The sequence below is a fragment of the Lichenostomus cassidix genome, chromosome 12 (genome assembly GCF_008360975.1).
Source record: "Lichenostomus cassidix isolate B80296 chromosome 12, HeHo_3.0, whole genome shotgun sequence".
NCBI classification, from domain to species: domain Eukaryota; kingdom Metazoa; phylum Chordata; class Aves; order Passeriformes; family Meliphagidae; genus Lichenostomus; species Lichenostomus cassidix.
In genome coordinates this window covers 11,390,685-11,412,532 of record NC_139493.1, presented here as the reverse complement: position 1 = coordinate 11,412,532, position 21,848 = coordinate 11,390,685, and the positions used below count along the sequence as shown (strand labels likewise).

Here is a 21,848-nt window from a genome sequence, read left to right as displayed (position 1 = left end):
TTAGGCCAAGTGGCTTGTGTCCCTCTTTGGTGGGTGGCTTTTGCCCCAGAGAGCCAGCAATATTGTGGAGGATGGCATCTGTCAGGAAAGGCGTGGGAGGAAGAAAGCCCCACAGCCTGCCCAGCCCTGAAACCCTGGGCATGTCACATTTCTCTGGTCAAAGGGCAGGAATGGATTGGGGTGCAGCCACAGTACCCAAGCAGCCACCCTCCTGAGCAGGGTTGTCTCCTCCCCCGGGTGAAAAAGGCTGAAGCGTGTGAAATTGAGGGCACAGCCAGCATCTGGCCAGGGACTGTGTGAAAAGACTAGGATACCTAGATGATTTGCTTCCCACGTCCCCTTCAGCCTCCCCAAAACTCCCCGCCCTGTTCAAGAGGGTTAAAATCAAGGTTGAAGAATGAATGGTTCCTGAAAGGAAGGTGAAGCCCCCCCCAGCTGGTGCAGGGAGTGGAGGGGTTCTGTGGGTGACACCCTGGTGGGGACATGCCCTGCCTGGGGGGCTGTGGGGTCATGGCAGTGTGATGGGGGTGATGCTCAGCACCAGCCACGTGCTCCCTGCAGGCACTCCCAGCCACGCTACGAGGCAGGATGCTGCTCACCTTCCTGGTGGTCCTCGGGGCACCAACGAGAGCCTGGAAGGGACCAAGCCATGAATGGCTCCCGCCAGCCCCCGGAGCTGTGGATGGAGAGAAGCAGATGAGGGAGGAAACCACCAGCGATAACAAGAAGCTGCCAGGTCTGCCCAAAATGAGGAGGGGCGACGATGGCTCTGGGGCAGGGTCTCATCCTGACAAAGCCAGCCCACCACTGCTAGAGGGATCAGAAAGACAAACACTGCCCTGGCCGATGAGCCCAGCCACCAAGAGAGCTGCTCCCAGGAAAAAAGGGAGGAAGGTGTCCCTATCACTCGATGTCCCCACACATCTACTGAAAATCCTGCTTGACCTGGCCAGAGAGAAGGAGCTGCAGGCCAAGGCAGCTGCCAATGCCGAGCTGATGGCCCGCCTCGGGCGCAGGAGATGAACTGTCCTGGCTGGGATATGCAGGGCTGGAGGGAGCAGCAGGGCTGCCGGGGGCACAGGTGGAGGGAAGCGTGGAGCAGCACTGGTGTGTCCATGGGGGAGTGTGGACATGGCATCTCATCCCCTTGGTCCCAGTGCTCATGGCACAAGCAGCAGCCACGGAGGATTTGGTTCAATAACCATCACCTCAGCACCACTGGAGAAGATAGAGCTGGATTTACCTTGACCTGGGCCAGTGCTGGAGAACAGCTGGTCCCAGCCACAGGCACTACAGGGATTTCTATGCTTGGCTTTGCTCCCTGGTCATTCACCACTGAGAAGTCTCCAAAGGGGCTGCATCCAGCCAGGCAGCTTTTCCTGCATGCTTTTTCTGTCTGGGTGACTGGAGCACACAAAATCCTCCACAAAGCTTGGCTGAGTCTCAAAGCCGGAGTCTTGAGTGAGAGTGCACAATAAAATGTAGCATCAAACATGACTTCTTGTGCTTTATATGGGGTTTGCACCCCTTTACACTCCCAGTTTGTGTTCTCTTTCCCCAGAGGTGCTGTGAGGGCATGTTCTGGGCCAGGGCCAGCACTGGAGGTCATTCAATTCCAAATGAGGGGTGTCAGGCCTTGCACCACCAGCAGAGCCAGCCCCTGGCCCTGGGAGCCAACAGCAGCTCTGGGACAACAGTGACATCGTGTTTTTCCATGGGAGCTGCTGCTTTCAGCACAGCTGGGAGATAAGAGCAGTGCAGAGCAGAGTGCAGCCGCCCTGTACAAAGTACAGGGTGGTGTGAGCGAGGCAGAGGCCAGGGGACACCTGCAGGGGGTCCACTGGAGCTGGTGGGGGACACGGCCATGCTCTTCGATGAGTACCTGCTGCAGGGTAAGTGAGCCCTTTCACCCTGGAGTGGGCATTGGCGTTGCGGAAGGGGCAGAAGCAGCTGGGCTGACCCCACACTCCATGGGAGGTACAGATTTCAGGAAGGGATGTGCCAGCAGGTGGTGGGTTGGGGTGAGGTTGCAAGGTGGGTAACAGGTATTTTGCCATCCCTGGCTGACCTGCGGCTCAGGTAATGTCCAGGCAGTGCCTGCCCCTTGAGACAACCCCCTGTGCCCACTCTGTGTGTGTTGTGGGGCTGAGCCTTGAGTTTGTGGTCCAGGGTACAAACAGGGTGCCAGCAGCAGTGGGGACAGGGGTTACAGGAGGAGCTGCCAGAGATGGTGCATCCAGGTGGGACATTCCAGGGCAGGCAGCCTGGGTGACAACTGTCCATCTCCAGCAAGGGGTTCTCCCCTGCCGCCCCCAGTTATCCCTGGGACACTGAACCTGCCAGTGCTCTGCCCCAGTTTACCATCTGTCCTCCCCAAACCCCAGTGTGCCCCCATGCTCCAGCCCCCTCTGCCCCTAGTGTCCCATCATCTCCCCAGTGCCCTTCCCCTGCCCAGCGTCCCCTCAGGGATCCCAGTGCCTCCCCCCATCCCCAGCGTTTCCCTGGTACCAGTGCCTCCTGCCCCAGGCCCAGTGTCCCCAGTGTCCCTCCAATCCCAGTGGTCCCAGAGCAGCCCCCAGCGCGGACCCCAAACCCTCTAGCCCTGCCCCGCCTCTCCGCCAATCAGAGCGCGCCATTGCCCGTTGGCCCCGCCCCCTCCCTGTCAGTCACGGCTCCGCGCCACGCCCCGCGCCACGTCCGGGGTGGCCCTGCGCCTGCGCAGTCCGGCGTCTGCGGTGACAGTGACAGGCTGGCAGGAAAGGGCGGGGGCAGGAAGAGGCGGGGGCGGTGCCGGGACGGAGATTGGGTCCGGGACCGGGACCGGGACCGGGATCGGGATCGGGATCGGGATTTGGCCTGGGACTGCCACTGCCACGGGGCGGGAGGACCGCAGCGACGGGCCGCTCGGCAGCACCATGCTGAAGAAATTCGACAAGAAGGACGAGGAGTCGGGTGAGGGGAGGCCGGGGGCGCTGTGAGGGGAGAGACCCCTCTGTGGGTACGGAGGGGATTGGTAAGGGGTAACCCCTCCTGTGGAATGAGGGGAGCTGTGGGGGGACCCCTTCTGTGGGTACGGGGGAAGATGTGACTGGGGGACCACCAAGGGAGCTGTGAGGGGAGGCTCGGTGCCAGCTTGGCAGCGGGGGCTGGCTGGTGTGCACAGAGCCCAGCGGGCAGCACTGTGGAAGCTCTGTGGAAGCACTGGAACAGTCTGCTGCCGTCTTCTCACAGCTGCAGCCAGGAGCTAAACATCGGCGTAGCACACCGGGGTTACCTGCCACATCACCAGGTGCCTGAGACTAAATACTGAGCATATTAGCCCTGTTCGCAGTCGCCCAGCTCTCAAAGCAGGTGCTAAAGCTAGGTAGAATCCAATTCATAGTTTGTGGCACTTTTTCTGACACATGAAGTCTGCTCTTCCAGAACAATCACTGCTACTTTCAGTGGATCAGGAGATCTGAGAGTACCAAGGAAACACAAAGTGATTGCCTTACTTTTCAAAACTTTAGGCTGATTAGTAAGGAAGAGGTTGACATTTTATGTGGTGTGTAATTCAGGTGGAAACAATGCTTCGTAAGACAGTGTTTCCTTTCATGGTTGAGCCTTGTAGTATCTTTTTCATCTTCCTATGAAGGTTTCTACACAGATTGCTGTGCATAACAAATCAGTGTGTCCTGAAGCTAATTGATTCAGCTTAAATCTTGGTGACTGTTTGGTGTGACTGTGCTTGCTTTTTATCTTAATATGCATTAAATGCTTCGCCCTTGTTTCCCTTGTCCAAAGCCTCCAGTGGCATCTTGATAAACAGAGAATTTAGCGAGAGGCAGCTGTTGGAGGGGAATTGCTGTTGGCTTTAATTTTGGGGGCTGTTCTTCATTTGCACCTGCCACACCCTTCAAGGTATTGACGTTTCCTACGGCCAGGGCTGGCAGGACATGCAAGTATCCATTTAACTGGCTTCTGTGTCTTTGCTTTCCACGGCTGGTTTAACTAGCCTTGGATGAGCTGCTCCCACTCCCTTTGACGTGTTATTTTGGGCACAAAATTCTCTTTCTCTACAAATCAGAATAAATTGTTGTTAGTTATCCAATATTAAGAGCTTTCTGAACACACAGCCTCTGCCCTCCCTGCATCATTCTCCCTCTCTGTGGCAGAATACTTTGACACAGGGTGCTATGAGAACTGAGACCCCATGTACCATGTATTTCAAGATTCTTAGTGCTATGAAAGATGAAGAGGTGATGCTGTGTTGTCCATGGCTGATTTAAGGATTGTAGAAATGCCGGACCATGGGAATACTGTCCTGCTAGGGAGACTTTTTTGAATACATTCACGTGCTCATACTAGAGACATTTTTGCTCTTTTTCCTTGTTTTTTTTCTACCTCTTCAACCTCACATAAGAGTCTGTGTTTTCTTCAGCCACCTTTTGCCTTTGCAAACTTCTCCTGAGCCAGAGGAGGGCAGTTTATGAACCAGGAAGGAGCCAGAGTGCAGATGTGTTTGTTTTTATATGTAAGGCTTACTCGAGAAAGGGCTCCTGGCACCAGCCTAGGATGCTTCAGGCTTGGATCAGGTCAGATTTGGGCTCTGGAGATGTCAGGCTTTGGAACAAGCACTGGAACAACCCTGAAAAAGGCTGCTTTTTGTTCCAGAGCCAGGCTGAACATAGGTTCTAATTAAAACCTGCTTATCAATAGCTAGCAGCTTTTGAAAAGCTGCGGCTCACAAAGCTTGGGAGGCGATCTAAAAGAAACTATGCAGAATGATAGTGCTTTTCTCTTTAATTATTTCATCCTTAATTGCTGGGGGTTTTAATTATTTAGTATAATTTATTTTGTTAAGTGGAACAATGAAGGTTACTTTGTGTCCAGCCTATCTACTCTGCTGTCTTGTTCTCTTAATTAGTGATAGAGCCAAAAATACCTTACTGGTGGATTCTTTGATTGTTTTATATGGGAGGGGTAAAACACTCCTGACTCACCAGTCTGGCAAGCAATACCTCTTTCTGTCTAAGCTTTTGTTTCTAGGCCTGTCCTATTGATGCTCTAACTGCCAGCAAGCTCCCAGCCCAGGGGCTGGAAATAGGTCTTTGGGGATACAGTGGAGCACAGTTATTTTACAGCTATTCCATTTACCTCAGCTCACAGTCAGTTACTTCTGGAGGAGATGACAAATCGAAGAATGTCCTGTCTGCTCTCCTGTCCCTGACTGCCATGAAGGCATCCAATTAATATTACTTCAGAGAGGGTGCTCTGATTGCTTGGCATTCATGAAAAAAATCACCCCAAAATGCTCAGGCTTTTTAAAGGATGGACATGGTTAAATAGTTGCTTTCCCATGGCGCTATCCCTGGAGAGACTTTTCTCTCTTTGTTTTGCAGGTGGGAATTCCAACCCATTCCAGCACCTGGAGAAGAGTGCAGTCTTGCAAGAGGTAAATCTTCAGACCATCTCTTCTGTGTACCCCACTCTGGACAGAGTCTCTCCCTCTCTTGAGTAGATCACTAGAGAACTTCAGCAAGGAAGTGAGGGCTTGTTACAGTCCTGCTTGCTCTGAAAGAAATGGGCAACAGTTCTTATTTTATTATTGGACAGATGAAGGGAGAAGACTGAAATGGTCTTGTAACAAATTAAAGACTGTGAACTATAAATAGTATTAAAAGAAATAAAATTGTATAGGAAAACTCACCCTAAAACAGGGAGGTTGGGAAATTTGCCTTGGACACCCTAAATGTCTTGTGGATGATAAAATTAACGAGAGGGGTGTGAGTGGTTATTAAATAGTCTGTGAAATTCCTCTGAAGAAATGCCATTCTGTTCAAGAGCAGGTGAGCATCTCAATCCCCAGCCCCCGTTGTTTCTGTGTTCTGCGTTTGCGTGTGATGTTGGGAATGGTGTTGGCTCCTGTAGCCTCAGCAAATTCTGTTGGAAGGGTGGTGTTTTAGCTAGCACACAATCCAGACCTGTGTGGGTGAAAGTGTGATGAGGATTTGGCCTTTAGACCTTTATTGCTCTTGGAACTGTAATTCCAGACTGCAAAACTAGCTGTTTAAAATGGTTCCATGTTTAACAGAAATTAAGGGGAAATCTGATCCAAAGTCATTAAGGATCTTGCCATACCTCACTCACAATGTGTTGTTTTTGTCACTGGCCAAGACCAGGCAGGACAGTGTTTGCAAGGGGGTGTTGGTGTAAGTCCTTGTCTGTGCTTTGTTTCCAGGCTCGAGTGTTTAATGAGACTCCCATAAACCCACGAAAATGTGCTCATATCCTCACCAAGATCCTGTATCTCATAAACCAGGTAAGAGAGAGAAAATCTACATCTGTACAGACATGTGCATCAGGCACAAAGCTGGTTGTGATAACTAGGATTTCTTTCCTCCTTTCCAAACAATTAGGGGGAGCACCTTGGTGTCATGGAAGCTACCGAATCCTTCTTTGCTATGACCAAGCTGTTTCAGTCCAATGATGTAAGTCTGCCTTTTGTTTTCTGTATTTACCTGGTGGGACAAGTTGTCCCTTGAGATACGCATTTTTATACAATCAGCTTTTTCTGTTCTGTCTGAAAGTGTGTGATCTGAGTGGAAAGAGTAGGGTGAAAGTTTAGAAATAGTGATCAGCTCCTAGCCCTTTCCAGATCTGGTAGCAGCTTAACTGAAGTATGCTGTGCTCTTGAGGCAGAGATTCCTCACTCTGAATTGCTGCTTAAATCTTGAGATTGTGCTAGGCAGGTGGAATTTACTGTGCTTTGTGTCCAGCATTAAAAGATTCTGCTGAGAGTCAGCAGTTGCATGTCCTGAAGGAGGATGGGAGTTAGTGCTTACCCACAGCAGTAGCACTGTCATTAGTCGTCCCCCAAACTGCAAGGCATTAAAACCATGAGACCAGAGTGGAAACCCCCAGAATCAGGAATATAAATTGTTTGCTTTCTTGCTTTTGAAGCAACATAATGCCTTCAACCAGAAAACCAGCAAATGGTTTCAAGGTTTTCTCCTTGTTCATGTGAATGGCAGGTGGAACATGAAACTGTAGATCTAACTAAATCTGGTATCTCTATGGCCACACCCTGAGACTGAGGGTTTTAGAAGAGGAAGAGCTGTTCTGTTAATATGGATTTTGTACATCTTTTACACTCAGGGAGTGGGGCTCTCTGAAAGTATCAGGTTCTTGTGATCTTCACAATAAAATTATGTAAGCGAGAAAACAGAGATCCTTTCCTATCCGGGATCATCTCAGCTAATGTCTTTCTTGCTTATTTCCTTGCCAGCCAACTCTTCGCAGGATGTGTTACCTGACTATCAAAGAGATGTCTTCTATTGCAGAAGATGTGATCATTGTTACTAGCAGGTCGGTCACTTCACTTTTCTTGCTGTAATATTGTCATGTCCTCCAATAATGTCTGTCCAGCCTCTTGAAGATAACTGTAGTCCCTAAGTAGGGTGATGACAGGGTATTCCCTTGGTGAGGAAAAGGTTTTCCTTTATAAAAGGCCATTAAAATACAGACACTGAATTTGTAGTGATGTATGTCAAATGTGCTGTGTCCCCATATCCCATGCCCACAGGTTTTTGGAGTGTCTCTTGGTTACATGATATGGCAGCACTGCTGGTTTTTCCCCTTTTGCAAAGGCTTTTTCATTAACTCCTATCTGAATGCCTTGAAGCTTTTTGAAGAATTCTGGCATAAATCCCAAGGCTTTCCAACAGGTAGACAAGGATTTACTGCTCCTGTAGCAGCACAGAATGCGGCTTCACCAGGGAACAAAATTCCCTCTGTGAGTCCTGAATTGCTGAATTGCTGATCATCCCAGTAAAATGCCCTGTTGGGGAGTCAGGAGCCTGAGGGTATAGGGTCTGTGAAGGGCTGAAACAGAAGCCAGTCTCAAGTGCTGCAATATGATGAACTACAGGCCCTTCACAGATGGTCTCACACTGACCAGGACCCCAGGAAGAGCACTGGAATGAGTGTTCAGTAAGAAAGACAAGTGCCTCAGGGGTATGTGTGTGTGCTTCAGCCTCACTTGGTGAGCAGGAGCCCATGCAACCTGTTGATGGGCATGGGACCTGAGTATTAATCTTTTCCTCCTGCCTTCCTACCCCAATGGGACTTGCCTGAGACTTGCAGCTGCCTGCTTGGCATTCAGCTGTGATGCTGGCTGCCTGCTGCTCTGTGTGCACTGTGTGTGCACCTGAGAGTTGCTATCTCAGGAGTGCAGTATTGAGAGCTTCCTGTTTTCCCAGCTTAACCAAAGACATGACTGGGAAGGATGACAATTACCGAGGCCCCGCTGTGAGAGCACTCTGTCAGATCACTGATGTAAGTGCTACTTTTCCCTTGGGGCAGCTCTGTGCCCTTCACTTTTTCCTACTGTACTCCATCCCTCCTTCCACTCTGCTTTTCATGCCTTTGCATCTCCCCTTTCACACTCCTAACAGCTTTCCCATATCATCTGTTGTTTCCCTCTTCCTGCAGAGTACCATGTTGCAGGCCATTGAGCGCTACATGAAGCAGGCGATTGTTGACAAAGTGCCAAGTGTGTCCAGCTCTGCTCTCGTGTCTTCCCTGGTATGTACTCCCTGCAGCACTGGCCTGAGGGACAGTCAAGCAGGGAAGCAGTGATCTGTGGGGGGACTGGGCATCTTGGAAGTTTCATGGTTTTGTTGCTATTCCTGTCTTTGTGAACTGAGAGACTGACTCTGGCTTTGGAAGAGATCATGGACCTCTTGAGGCAGCAGTTGGCATGGCCAGGTCTCTGCAGGCTGATCCCTTGCTCTTCTATAAGTTGCTGCTGTCAGCATACTCATGGGGAAGGCTCATTGCTTCTTGATATAACCTGGAATTCCCAAAGCTTCCTCCATCCTTATCTCATGGGTTGTTGTGGCTTCATCTCCTTCCAGCACTTGCTGAAGACCAGTTATGATGTGGTAAAGCGCTGGGTGAACGAGGCTCAGGAGGCAGCTTCCAGTGACAATATCATGGTGCAGGTAGGACACCCACTGACACCAGGGGAATAGCCAGCAGCAGCTGTGCATGGAGCAAATTGCTGGTGCTCAGCCAGGTGCCCTGGGCAACAGAGGGGACAGAAGGGGAAAGAACCCACCGTGGGTTTGTGATGTTCTCTTTCCCTGCACAGTATCATGCTCTGGGTTTGCTGTACCACGTGCGAAAGAACGACCGCCTGGCAGTCAACAAGATGCTCAGCAAGTTCACACGCCATGGCCTCAAGTCCCCATTTGCCTACTGCATGATGATCCGAATAGCCAGCAAGCTGCTGGAGGAGGAGGCTGGCAGGTGAGCAGGCTCCTTTGCCCTGCTGAAAGAATTTCCTGGTCCTGCTTCCATCTCCTCTTGCAGGCTCACTTGCCATCTCATTATTTCTGTCTTTGGAGAGCAGCGTGCAACTTCAACCCTCTTATTGTTGGGTAAAAGAGAGCAGAGCAAATACAAAATGTCTTCATGGTTGTTTTGAGATGGCTTCTGTGAGTCTTGCTTGCATATCAAATACTGTCTTGTTTCTCTGGACTGTTTTGCATAGCTGTTCTTTGTTCTATTTCATTTTCTCTGTCATCTGTAATTGTTTATCCACCATGTATGCAGTGTGGCTTCCTGGTGGATAAGAGTTGTGGTGTGTACAGTCATTTCTCACTGTGTGAAAGTTGAGGGAGATTCCCTTTAGCCTGTAAGGCAGAGGGTGTCTTATCAGAAGGTAGCCTGACTTTCAAGCCTGCTAGTAGTACAGTATACTGACCACTGCAATGTCTAGGGACAAAGTGGATTTTTGGCTGCCTTTACCTTTCCATGGGCTATGGGACCTGCCCATTTCTGCTACTGAATTCTTAATTTCTGTTAGTACTTTTGCTTTAATTCATTCTTGTGGGGTTTTTTTGTTTCTTAGCCGTGATAGCCCCCTGTTTGATTTCATTGAGAGTTGCCTAAGAAACAAGCATGAGATGGTGGTGTATGAAGCTGCATCTGCCATCGTTAACCTGCCCAACTGCACTGCCAAGGAGTTGGCTCCGGCTGTCTCGGGTAAGTGTGGTGCTCATGGCCATAGCAAGGGAATTATGAGCCTGCAGTGGTGACACCTGCTGATTGCCCCAGTAAACAAGGACCTTGTGTAGGTTCAGGCTTGTTACGGTGCTGTATCCTTTGTTGGTTTATGCTGCCACTGAGAGCCTCTGATGTGTACCAATAGCTTTGTTCTTGTAAAGGTATTTCCTGGTGTGTTCAAGTGTGGGTTATTTCTTGGGTCAGTTCTGGGAAAGAAGCAGGGTTTGCATGAAATGGAGAACAGCAGTTCAAATTGACTAAGTAGGAAAGATGAAAGGTGATGAATTTGGTTTTCACAAGGAGCAAAGTATAGCAGCACTGTGGAAGAGGGAGGTAGGTAAGAGTTAGTTGTCAGCAGGCATGTGACAAAGGCAAAGGGGACAAAGAGAAGGGAGGAATCTGTTAAAGGTACAATTGCTTCTTAGGCGTGTTTCTAGTTACCTTATGCTTGCAATGTCTCTTCACTGAAGCTCTTGTTTTAGGTATGAAATGCTTCTCAATAATAGAGTGTCTCAAAAATCTGCCTTTGTTGGTCTTCCCACCTTGCAGTTCTGCAGCTGTTCTGCAGCTCCCCGAAAGCAGCACTGAGATACGCAGCCGTCCGTACCCTCAACAAGGTAGGAATCAATCTCTTGGGAGCTTCAATAGTGTCTCATGTGCAGGGAGGTGCAGACTTCAGAAGAAAAAAGGGGTCAGATTATGTGATGATTTTGTGTGAATAACCTCTGTCTCAGGCTACAGCCTTACATTTCATTGCTTTCCGACTGGAATAAAACTTCAAAGAGCACTACAGAAGAAAAAACACAACACAATTATTTTCACTGGTCTTTAGAATGTCACTGGTCTTAGTGTTACTGCTTGGGCTTCTGAGCTTCCCATGGTGAGGAAGCTCCTTCTTAAACAGGGATCTAACCTTGATGCTGCTGCTTGCCTGCACTGTGGCAGTCTTTGCTCCAGCTTTTTACTTCACCTTATAAACTCTATAAAAGAAAAAGAGAGAATGGCAGTGTCTGGTAACTGCTGTGCTTCCACCCACAGAGCTGTTTTGCACAGCTAGGCTGGCTGATTTTTTGTTGGTAGTTCATAGCTTTCTTTTCTTACTATATAGAGGAGGATGAGAGAGTTAAAAATAGTAAAAGATTGTTTATTACTACTGCTTCTCTTCCAGCAAGGGGTGCAATTCTGCAGGAAACAAGAGCTTGTCGCCTTAACTCCAGATTAGTTGTTTCTCTGAGATATCCCTCATGTATAGTCTGTACCACTTACTTCTATGGGAAGGAATGAGTTTTGCTGGATTTTTCCAGCTGGACACGTTGCATCTATTGAGGGATTCTCATTTTTCTTTGGCTGCTGCAGGTGGCCATGAAGCACCCATCTGCTGTGACTGCCTGTAATCTGGACCTGGAGAACCTCGTGACAGACTCCAACCGCAGCATAGCCACCCTGGCCATCACCACACTGCTGAAAACTGGCAGTGAGAGCAGCATTGACCGGCTCATGAAGCAGATCTCCTCTTTTATGTCAGAAATATCAGATGAGTTCAAAGTAAGAAAGTGGGAGGAGGGAGGGTCACCCAGATTCCTGAAGAAACCTCACGGTCTTTGTCCATGTTTGTGCATGTGCTCTAAACCTGCATGGAGCTGCTTCCGGAAGCAGCAGAATATTTGCAGGGAGGAGAAAGAATTTGAGGCTGTCTGCCTAAGCCATGCCTCAGTCCTACAAGTCTGAAGTCCCATGCTCTCTTCTGGAGAGATGCCTTTTGAGAATCTTTCTTCTTCCCAGTGGGTGTGGGCTTTCTTTAGAGGCTGACCAGTGTGTAAAGATCCATCTCCTCCAATTCCTAAGACTACCTCCTGGAACTGCTTTTGTTGAATAAGTAAAGACAAAACCATAATTTCCACGCTAGGGACCAGCTCAAAATTGACACAATTCAGCTATTTTTTCCTGCCTGGTGAAACAGAATTGTTTTTTACTTGCCCCCTTTTCCTCCAGGTGGTAGTGGTGCAGGCCATCAATGCTCTGTGTCAGAAGTACCCTCGCAAACATGCCGTCCTCATGAACTTCCTCTTCACTATGCTTCGGGAGGAGGTAAGTTTACAGCACAACTATGTGTGCCTTGTTTGGGAACAGCAGTCTCTGTGAGTGTCAGGCTTCTACTGATCAGGCTGTGCAGTTAAAGCCTCTCTTTAAAAGGTTTTCAGTCTAACTGCAGAAATGCCCAGCTGTGCACAATAGTTATGAGCATACTGCCAGGCATATTTTTAGTGTGGTTTTCATTCTTTGATTTATTTTTTTTCTGGGTGTTTAGTAACTGTCAAAGCAAATGCAGGCAACAGCAGATCTGTTGGCAGTCCATGTGTGTTTCACATTTGAACCAGCTTTCTTTTATACTTTGACAGCAAATTCCAAGAAGTTTTGTCTTGTACACAAAGATTCAGTAACAACCTATTTATTGATGACATGGGACCACTTTTGTTCTGGTGTCTGTGCTATGGCAGTGAAGGGATCACGAGTACCTATAACCATTCTCTGTATTTAGTCAGACATAAATTGCAGAAAGACAGCTTTACAGAGGTTTGCTGAGGCCATTTCTAAATGAGCAAACATGCCTGCAGCACAGCTGGCACCACTGCTTGCTCTGACATCACTCTCTGCCCATTACAGCCTCTCAGTTGGGAACAAACCAGAGCATCTCATTTTGCTCCTGTGAAAAATGGACCATTCTCCTTTCCCAGATTTTCTGTGGGTGGATGGTATAATTTTCAATGTGGTTTTGTACTTCAAACCATTCTGTTTTAAAGCTTTTTTAATCCGAAGTAGCTCCAGAAAGATCCAAATGCCTGGCACTGTGTATTTAATTGGCAGAGAATAGTGTGCAGTTTAATCCCCCAGTGTGTATTGAGGACATTTGTAAATAATGTCTGAAGATAACCAGACATTACTGGCATGTCAGGTTGTGGCTGTACCTGGGGAGGTATTGATTGCCTATCATCCCACACTAATAGAGCTATTTGCTGCGTCCTGCTGTGGCAGATATGATCCTTCATACATTTCTCTTGTGATTCATCCTCAGATGTCTAGTGCTAAAGGGGAGAGGGTTGGGTTTTTTCTCCTCCCATATGGCTGTTTTTAAGCACTAATTCTAGCAGCAGAGGATTTTGATGGAGATAAAAACCCTTCAGGCAGATGAATTCTTCTACTCCCTTTAGGACTTTTTTCTTCAATGCAGCCATTCTGAAGGGAGCTGGCAAGAGAGCTTGAATATTAGCTGGCCCTCTGGGGGTAAAGCTGGTCAAAAGTGAGGGTAGAATTACTGCCCTTCTCCTTTCAAACACACATTAAAAAGCACTGAGTGTGAGTGACCTTTTCAAAGGAATGTTTTTCCTGTCTGGCTAGCTCAGAGTCTCTAAAATACTTGGAGATTTCCAGCTGAGCAGTTCCCTTTTGCTCCTCAGGGTGGCTTTGAATACAAGAGAGCCATCGTGGACTGCATCATCAGCATTATTGAGGAGAACTCAGAGAGCAAAGAGACAGGCCTGTCTCACCTCTGTGAATTCATTGAGGACTGTGAGTTCACTGTGCTGGCCACTCGTATTCTCCACCTTTTGGGACAAGAAGGGCCCAAAACCAACAACCCCTCCAAATATATTCGCTTCATCTACAACAGGGTTGTTCTGGAGCATGAAGAAGTCCGGGCAGGTAAGTGCCAGACCTGGAAAGCTCTATGCCCTTTAACAGATCTTCAGGGTACCATAGTGTATGAATGCCTCTGTTTTAGTGGGTTGTGATTTGCGCTAGGCCTGAGCAGATAATTTTACACAGTAAAGGTCCTGCAGTAGTACTGATGAAAGAGGTGGCCTGTGGCTGAGAAATGGCACTGACTCTGAAACTAGACAGAGGTTTGCAGGCACTTCACTGTAATACCTCTGCTTCTTTCTAGTCACAGTTTTACAAGTGTACACAGTTTACTAGTGTAGCATCTCTGACATGGCATTTGATCTGAACCAGGAAATGGAGGAAGCTTCAGCTGATTTCTTTGCTTTCTAATTCTGTTTTCATGACTTTTGCTACAGGTGCTGTAAGTGCCCTGGCCAAATTTGGAGCTCAGAATGAGGAGATGTTACCCAGTATCTTGGTGTTACTGAAAAGGTCAGTTGTGCCTCAGGGTTTCTCAACATCCTGGGTGAAAAGTGCTGTTTGCTTGAGAGCTTGTCTAGTCTCTTGTAGCTGTGGGTATGAGAAGGTGCAGGGGGTACCTGTGATCCTGTGATAGGATCCCCACTGCATTCAGCACCACAAAGTGGACAGAAGCTGTGCATGGCAGATTATTGCTTTTCTAATACAATTACTAGGAAATTGCTGGATCTTCCCTATGGCATGTTTTTTCTGGCCCTGTTAGGTGTCTTAGTCATGTGGATTCTGAAGAAAGTTTTCTACTTTTCTCTCAGGTGTGTGATGGATGACGACAATGAAGTAAGAGACAGAGCCACCTTCTACCTGAACGTTCTGGAGCAGAAGCAGAAGGCCCTCAATGCTGGCTACATCCTGAATGGTACTGCAGGAAGGCCTTAAAACAAGTCTGCACCTCTTTTCTGGTTTAACGAGAGTTAAACTAAAGACTTGGTATTCTTGTGGTTTCAGTGACCTGTCCCTTCTGTCCCCAGGGTTGACAGTGTCCATCCCTGGCCTGGAGAGGGCTCTGCATCAGTACACCCTGGAGCCCTCTGAGAAACCTTTTGACTTGAAATCTGTTCCTTTGGCAACAGCTCCTGTCGTTGAGCAAAGAGCAGGTGAGGATCCAGTCTCCCTGAATGCTAGTGATTCCCTGCACTGGGCTTGCTGGGAATTGCTGAGCTCCATCCTATTTGAATTTTGTGGGGTTGCTTCTCCTGGAAAGACTAAGGCCTGTAAATCTGGTTGCTCCCACATTAATGTTTCAGTTAGTCCAACGGCTAATAATAGTAATAGCTGGCAATCCTCACTGGAGCTGCTGCAGTTCTAAAGCTGCTTAGGAAGCCAAATACGGGTGTCTAGTCTATATTGAATGAGAAATGAGCTCCCTTCCTTTCCTTAGTCAAATCCCTCTCCAGACATTGATCTGTTTCCTGAATTAGTAATTTCTTACTCTTCACCTTCAAATCTTTTGGGCTTGTTTTTGTTTGATTGTTTACTTTCTCTTTTACAGAAAATGCCCCTGTTGCTGTAGTGAAACAGCCAGAGAAGGTGGCAGCAACACGGCAAGAAATATTCCAAGGTAAACTGATGCAAGGCCTCTCTTATGTCCATGTGTGAGACCCTTGGCTCATGCTAAGCCTGGATTAGCCCCTCTGGCTTGTTCTCACATTCATGCAGGGAGTGGCATGGGCTCCCAATTTAAGGTCAACTGTTCACTCATGGAGAATGGGGGTGCCTGCAGTTCTCTTTTTTCTGTCTTGCAGTAGACGTGAACAAAGGTTGACTCTTTAATTTTAAAGTCTCTAGGGAATGTTTATGGGTATTTGATGGATAGTTCCTGTCTCTAGTGGCTTCTGGCAGCTGAAGCAAGGACTTTGAAACTGCTAACACTTCCTTGTGTCTTGAGGAAGGCAGTAATTTGTGTCCTCTATTTCAGAGCAACTGGGGGCCATCCCAGAGTTTCGGGGGTTGGGGCCACTCTTCAAGTCTTCCCCAGAGCCTGTGGCCCTGACAGAGCTGGAGACAGAGTATGTGGTTCGTTGCACCAAGCATACCTTTGTCAACCACATGGTGTTCCAGGTGGGTAGCTGTGGGGTGTGGTGCTGAAGACTCTTGGAAAACAAGCTTCTGACTAGCTAAAAGCTTCGTTGTGAAGACATATCTCACAAATAGCATAGAATCATAGAATGGCCTGAGTTGGAAGTGACTTTAAAAATAATCTAGTTTCAAGCTTCCTGCCATGGACGGGGACACCTTTCACTAGACCAGGTTTCTCAGAACTCAATCCAGCCTGGCTTTGAACACTTCCAGAGAAGCAGCACCCACAGTCGGTGTTCAAAACACAACACTGCAATGAGTAGTCCTTAGTTTCTTATCCATGGCAGCAGAGCCCCAGAGAAAATTAATAACGGGGTGGGTGTGTGGGTGTATGTACGTGTGGGTGAACAGTGCTTACAGGTACAGTCAAATCCAACAAGCACTAGATGGGGCTGTTCTCTGAGCAACTGAGCAGTTGGCAAGGGGAGCTGTGTTCTTTCCTTGTAGTCCCCAGGCACGTGCTTTGGGCATGAAAGAGTGAAGCTTACTACATCTGAGAAGCTGAAAAGGGTGCCCAAGAAAGGCATCCAGTGGGGGAGAGCTCTTCATCTGCTATGTTTTGGTTTAGCCTGTAGCACAGGTGCTTTCTTTTGTACATCCTGGTCTTGGCTGTACCCCCCTGCTGTTGCATGTGAGGTTTTAGGATTGATGTGCCAGTACCCTTGCTTGGGCCTCAGGGAGTTGGAGGCACAGTGAGTCCTTTGCTAGCTTGTGAGCAGCAGTGTTTTGTCCTTAGCCAGCTCCTTCCTCAAGGCTCAGAACTGCTTACACAGCCCTCACAGGGGTTGACCTTTGTTTCTGTTGTCCATCCACCAGATGCAATTGTATGAGCTTAAGAGACTTGGCATTGCAGTTGGAACGACGTCTGATCAGCAAGTTTAGACTTGCTGAAAACATCAAGCTTGCTGAAACTTGCTCAAGCTGTCCCTAGTTTGAACCATGAAAAGGGTCATCTTTCCATCTGCTTTGAAGTCACGGTGTCCTGTAGTGGGATGATATAGGCAACACAGTACTTGCATTTCCATACAGCAAAGAGTCATCCCAGCAATGACCATCCAGGATATTGGAGGAAAAACTTCCATACTAGCTGGTGAACTGAAACAGGCAGAAGCTGACACATCCCTGCCCTCATTGAATTTGTGATCCTGTCTGGATTGTAGCAGGCAGGCCTTGGATAGGTGTGTGCTGGTTCATTTTAATTCTTGTTTCCTTAAAAAAAAAAAAAAAGTTTGCTGGAGCACTGGATTTCCTGCAGGGTTTTAGTTTCTCCCCTAAGGCATTTAAATGAGCATTTTTTAGTCAAGTTGCTCTGTGATGAGGCAGCTGATAGCAAGGTGCACCATGGAAACACAGAGAGCTGGGGGTTCATGGGCTGACACCAGGCTCATACTGTGCCTAAGCTAAGTCTGCTTTTTGATGAGTAGTGAGCAGCTTCAAGCTGTTTCTGCTTTCCCCTTCCCTGTTTAGTTTGACTGCACGAACACCCTGAACGATCAGATCCTGGAGAATGTCACAGTGCAGATGGAGCCAACAGAGGGGTATGAGGTCATTGGCTATGTACCTGCCAAAACCCTGGTGTACAACCAGCCAGGTACCTGCTACACACTGGTGGCACTGTCTGAAGAGGATCCGACAGCCGGTAAACAGTCTGCACTCTTTTTTCCTGTATTGCTTATCCCCACACATTCTACCTTGCATCCCAGCCAGATATTTATAGCTTGTGTGTGGGTGCAGCCCTGAGTGATGCTGAGCATGACTTGTTTTTGCTGTTTTGGGGGCTCTCAAGCCTTCCTTCTCTTCTACTGGTTCCTTTGTGCTGTAGTACTGCCAAATTGGGCTGTGAGAACTGGCAGATGAGTTGTCTTTCATGCACCCTGGCATGTCCTTCAGCCTTTCTTTGTGTTAGATGTGGGGAGGCTGGTGCTTGTAAAGGGCTGTGAGTGCCCAGATGCGCTGAGTAGCAAAGGGGTATTTCAGACAAACCGCTAGAATTTCAAGGATGTCTGAACTGAGCATCCCCCTCCCTGTTTGCCACATGAACCAGGCTTTACCTGCGCTTTGGTCTCCCTGGTTTGTGCTCTGGAACTGCTCTCTTGTTGTGTTGCTGCTGTTCACTCAGCAGTACCCATCTTCTAGGGATGACTCATCGCTTCCTCTCGCAGCTGAGTGGTATTAATGAGCTGCAGCATTGCAGTGCAAGGGGCTTTCATTTCAGAGGCCCAAGAACCGATCCCTAGATTTGGATCTTGCCTCTTCGCAAGGTGCTGGTGGGACATGTTTCGTTAGTATTCCCAACACAATGTGAGGTTTATTAGTAATAGCACTCGATCTGAGGATTATGGTCTTGTACAACCATCATGAGCCTGTCTTTATCACTGTTTGTTTAATATTACAAAGAAATAGCTTGTCCTTGAGAGACAGAAACTGTCAGAGAGCTCTCTCTAGGTCAGTAGCAAAGCCTGTGCTGCTGACAGTGACAGGGAGAGCAAGGCTGCCCCAAACCTCCCAGTCCTGTTTTACTGCAAGGTAGTGGTGGTAATGAGAGCTTTTCCTTCGCCTCCCTGCTCCAGTGGCCTGCACATTCAGCTGCATGATGAAGTTCACTGTCAAGGACTGTGATCCCAACACGGGTGAGACAGACGACGAGGGTTACGAGGATGAGTATGTGGTAAGGAGCTTGGCATGTACCTGATCACAGAAACTGCTGTCATTTTGTGGGGTTTTGTGATCTGAACTCAGATCCCTGCAAGCAATGATGTGACCACTGACACTGAAGTGGGCAGCATCACATAGAGGGAGGTCTTGCTGTTTCTGGTGCAGACGGGAGTTTGCAGAGCTTGCTTTGTCTCACTTGGGAGTATTCTCCTGTTGCTCTGTCCTGACTGCGCAGGTGTATGTTTTGGGAGGCTATGGTGCATCCTCCAGGTTTGGCTGACTGTGTCCTGTGGGCTCCACAATGACACACTCAGGGTTGTGGAGACAGAGGGCTGTTGGGCATCTTTTGTTTTCCAAGAGTTGCTCCCGTAGTGGCACAGTTAATTGTCTAGAGGCTTGCCTGGCACTGGAAAGTTGCTATCCTTTTTCTTGTTCTAGGGAAGGTGGAACTCTTCCCTCCCCAGCACTGGCACTGCTGAAACCAGTGGTGCTGCAGAGGCACCTCTCTTCCTTGGAGAGGAAGGGATGTTGTTCACAGCCTCAGCTTGGCTTGTTAACTCCAGAGACTGTTTTCTATGCATTGCCTGTCACTGCTGTGAATCTGATCAGAGGCACTGCTGTGCAGTGAGTCACTGTCTTTCCAGAAGGAGTGGGGAGGGTTTTTCTCAATGGAGCATGCAAGGTTAACCCTTCTCTCAGCTTCCTACCAGTCACCAAGGCATTTGAGTGATACTTAAACAAACTCTTCCATGTGTTTCAGTTAGAGTCAGGAGGAGATTCTTTCCTGCAGCAATTGCTGGAATGAATGCAGGCTGGTGTCCTGCAGGGCACTGCCTGCCCTTCCATATGTGCTCTGAAGGGACAAGCCTGGTTCTGCCTTGCACAGGTGCAATCACAACAGCAGCTCAGCTACCACTGTGGCAGTGTTAGGTGATCGCAAGTCTGACAGTGGCTCACTTTACCAGCCTACAAAATGATCAGCCAGAAAGGCAAAACACAAGCTTATATGCATTTCAAGGAAGCAAATGCTCAAGCAGCTATTTCTAAGCTTTTGTTTTTCCCTCTATTTTGGCCATTTTTTCAGTGCTTTGATCTCTGTCAGGCCAACGGCTGTGCTGAGAGCAGGAACCTGGTTTGTAAGCCCTGGAAATGGCATCACAGTGCCTTTTTCAGGCCTAGCAGTTGCTCAGTAGCAATCCAGAAGTGGAGACAGTCTTCTGCATTTTTCTGATCTCAGGGAGTCCAGTCTAAAGTACACTCTGAGGAGAACAGGGTTAAGAACAACTACGTTTCACTTGAATGTCTTCTACCACCAGCTTGAAGACCTGGAGGTAACAGTGGCTGATCACATCCAGCGAGTTCTGAAGCCAAACTTTGGAGCAGCCTGGGATGAAGTGGGTGATGAGTTTGAAAAGGAAGAGACCTTTACTTTATCTGCTATTAAAACCCTTGAAGGTAAGGAAGGGTGTGTGAGCACAGCAGAGCTCTTATTTTCTCTCTCACAGGCAGAGTCCAGAGGCCAAGTCTCACTCACTTTAGATCTGTCACAGAAAGGCTAATGGGGCAAAACCTTTCACAATCTTGACACCACAGCTTTTAAATAGGGAGCTACAGTTACTGTTATAGTAAGTTAGTTCAGGTTTCAAAAAAATGAATGAGTGAGTATTTTGGGAACAGTGGGGACCAGGCTGAATTGTGGGGGCGAGAGAATATCTTGCTTTGCTCTTGTACTTTACTTGTCCAAGCAGACAGCCCATAGTTCAGTTATGAACTCCCACCATTCTTTTTGAGACTAGTAAGAAAAAATGAAAACAGCAAAAAACGTGAGGTTGGTGGGGTAAGCCCTGTTCTATTTCATCATGTATTAAAGAGTCCTTCTATTTTTACTCAGAAGCCTATGAAAATTCAGTCCTTTTGATGCCTTAGCAGGGTGTCCTTGTCCTGTAGCCATCTCTATATTCCCTTGAACAGCCCACTGGGGTTTGAAATACTCTCTCTGAGGCCTTTTCATATTTCTCCTCAAGACCTGTGTCTCCTGCAAGATGTATCTCCTTCCTTTCCATGTCTCCTGAGAAATGAGCAGGCTGATAGGCCGTGCAGTAAGTGCAGCCAGCTGCACTCTCCTTCTGCCCTTGTCTGACTCATTCACCCTCTTCTGTGTGTTGCACGTTTGCTGCACCAAACAACAGAACTCTCCCATGGGGGTGGGTTTTCTGTGTGTTGACTTTGTGGTCCTTGTGGCCTTCAAAATGACAATTCTGACTGATGGTGTGTGTCCCTCAGGGCAAGGAACATGAACTCTAACAATAGGGAGGGCTTGAGTCACCTTTAGGTGCTCTTTATGTGCCCCTGTGACACACAGCCCATTTTATTTTTTCTAACAGAGGCAGTGAGCAATATTGTGAAGTTCCTGGGGATGCAACCCTGTGAACGGTCGGATAAAGTGCCAGATAACAAGAACTCTCACACACTGTACCTGGCAGGTGAGCTGTGGGGTGAGGTCTCTGCTTGAGGATCAGCTCTGGGAGGTCACAGGGAGCTGCCTGTTGAAAATCAGGGCAGGAGTTTCTGATGGAGCCCACTGTGCTCCGGGTTGGATTTGGAGGCTTGTTCCTGCCATGATTCCTGTCTCTGCTGTGCAGAGCAACTAGTGTTGGGATCAGAGAAGGTGCTGTGGTGCAGGGGATGTTGGGATCAGCCCCAGGCTCAGCGGGGTGGAATTTGCTATCTTCGTGACCTGTGGTGTCCTGGTTTGGAGTAAGTGTGGTGTGGGAAAGACAGCAGCCTTATCCAGCAGAACAGATGAGTACCAGAGTTCTTAGACATGCCTGGATCTCTTCTCAGCTGGAGTTTATTTTACACTTTGCTTTCATGGATTTTACAGTAGCAGGAGTCCCAAGTATGTTATAATGAATAGGAACTGAGCTGTTTTAGGGTCTCTCCTAGCCCAGTACTACGATTTGCCAGAATACCTGTGGGAAACCTGCCTGTGCCAAGCAGTAGTGTTCATCTTCTGGCTTGCCGGGGAGAGCAGCCTGCAATGTGCTCACCCCTTCCTCCCCCTCTCCTCTCCAGGTGTGTTCCGAGGTGGCCATGACCTCCTGGTGCGGTCTCGCCTTGTCCTCACTGACACGGTGACGATGCAGGTCACGGCCCGCAGCGCAGAGGAGCTCCCCGTGGATGTGATCATGGCCTCTGTCGGATAAACCCCCCTTTCCAGGACTGTCCTGACTCCGAGCCCCCGCGGGCAATGCTTCTTTCTCTGGCAGCAGAATAGGGATCACGGTCACTACAGCATCTTTTGTGTTCTCTGCAGTACAGCTGTACTTGGGGCTCTGGCTATAAAATCACCATGTTTTTAAGCTCTGGCT

At 48.4% G+C, this 21,848-nt stretch overlaps 1 protein-coding gene across 2 annotated transcripts; it reads left to right on the top strand.

Moving 5' to 3' along the window:
- Positions 1 to 1,770: 1,770 nt before the first annotated feature.
- On the top strand, positions 1,771 to 21,839 carry COPG1 (coat protein complex I subunit gamma 1). Of its 2 annotated transcripts, none has more exons than XM_085072621.1 (24): positions 1,771 to 1,892; positions 5,382 to 5,434; positions 6,221 to 6,301; positions 6,399 to 6,470; positions 7,268 to 7,347; positions 8,241 to 8,316; positions 8,473 to 8,565; positions 8,898 to 8,984; positions 9,134 to 9,291; positions 9,896 to 10,029; positions 10,600 to 10,667; positions 11,407 to 11,595; positions 12,043 to 12,138; positions 13,506 to 13,749; positions 14,124 to 14,199; positions 14,499 to 14,602; positions 14,715 to 14,840; positions 15,236 to 15,304; positions 15,662 to 15,804; positions 17,290 to 17,461; positions 18,393 to 18,490; positions 19,794 to 19,932; positions 20,862 to 20,960; positions 21,553 to 21,839. In XM_085072621.1, exons 1-24 carry the CDS (start codon positions 1,865 to 1,867, stop codon positions 21,681 to 21,683), a joined length of 2,616 nt encoding a protein of 871 aa, XP_084928747.1. In that variant the 5' UTR covers positions 1,771 to 1,864; the 3' UTR covers positions 21,684 to 21,839. The 2 variants fall into 2 exon arrangements, with proteins under 2 accessions (XP_084928747.1, XP_084928746.1); XM_085072620.1 differs by lacking the exon at positions 1,771 to 1,892 and adding an exon at positions 2,753 to 2,952.
- The last annotated feature ends 9 nt before the right edge of the window (positions 21,840 to 21,848 follow it).

Bases quoted from the DNA above. Each gene is read 5' to 3' on its own strand.
- COPG1 (XM_085072620.1), top strand. From the start codon at position 2,916: ATGCTGAAGAAATTCGACAAGAAGGACGAGGAGTCGG. The intron at 8,566-8,897 runs GTATGTACTCCC...ATCTCCTTCCAG, and splicing joins CTGCTCTCGTGTCTTCCCTG to CACTTGCTGAAGACCAGTTA. The intron at 9,292-9,895 runs GTGAGCAGGCTC...TTTGTTTCTTAG, and splicing joins CTGGAGGAGGAGGCTGGCAG to CCGTGATAGCCCCCTGTTTG.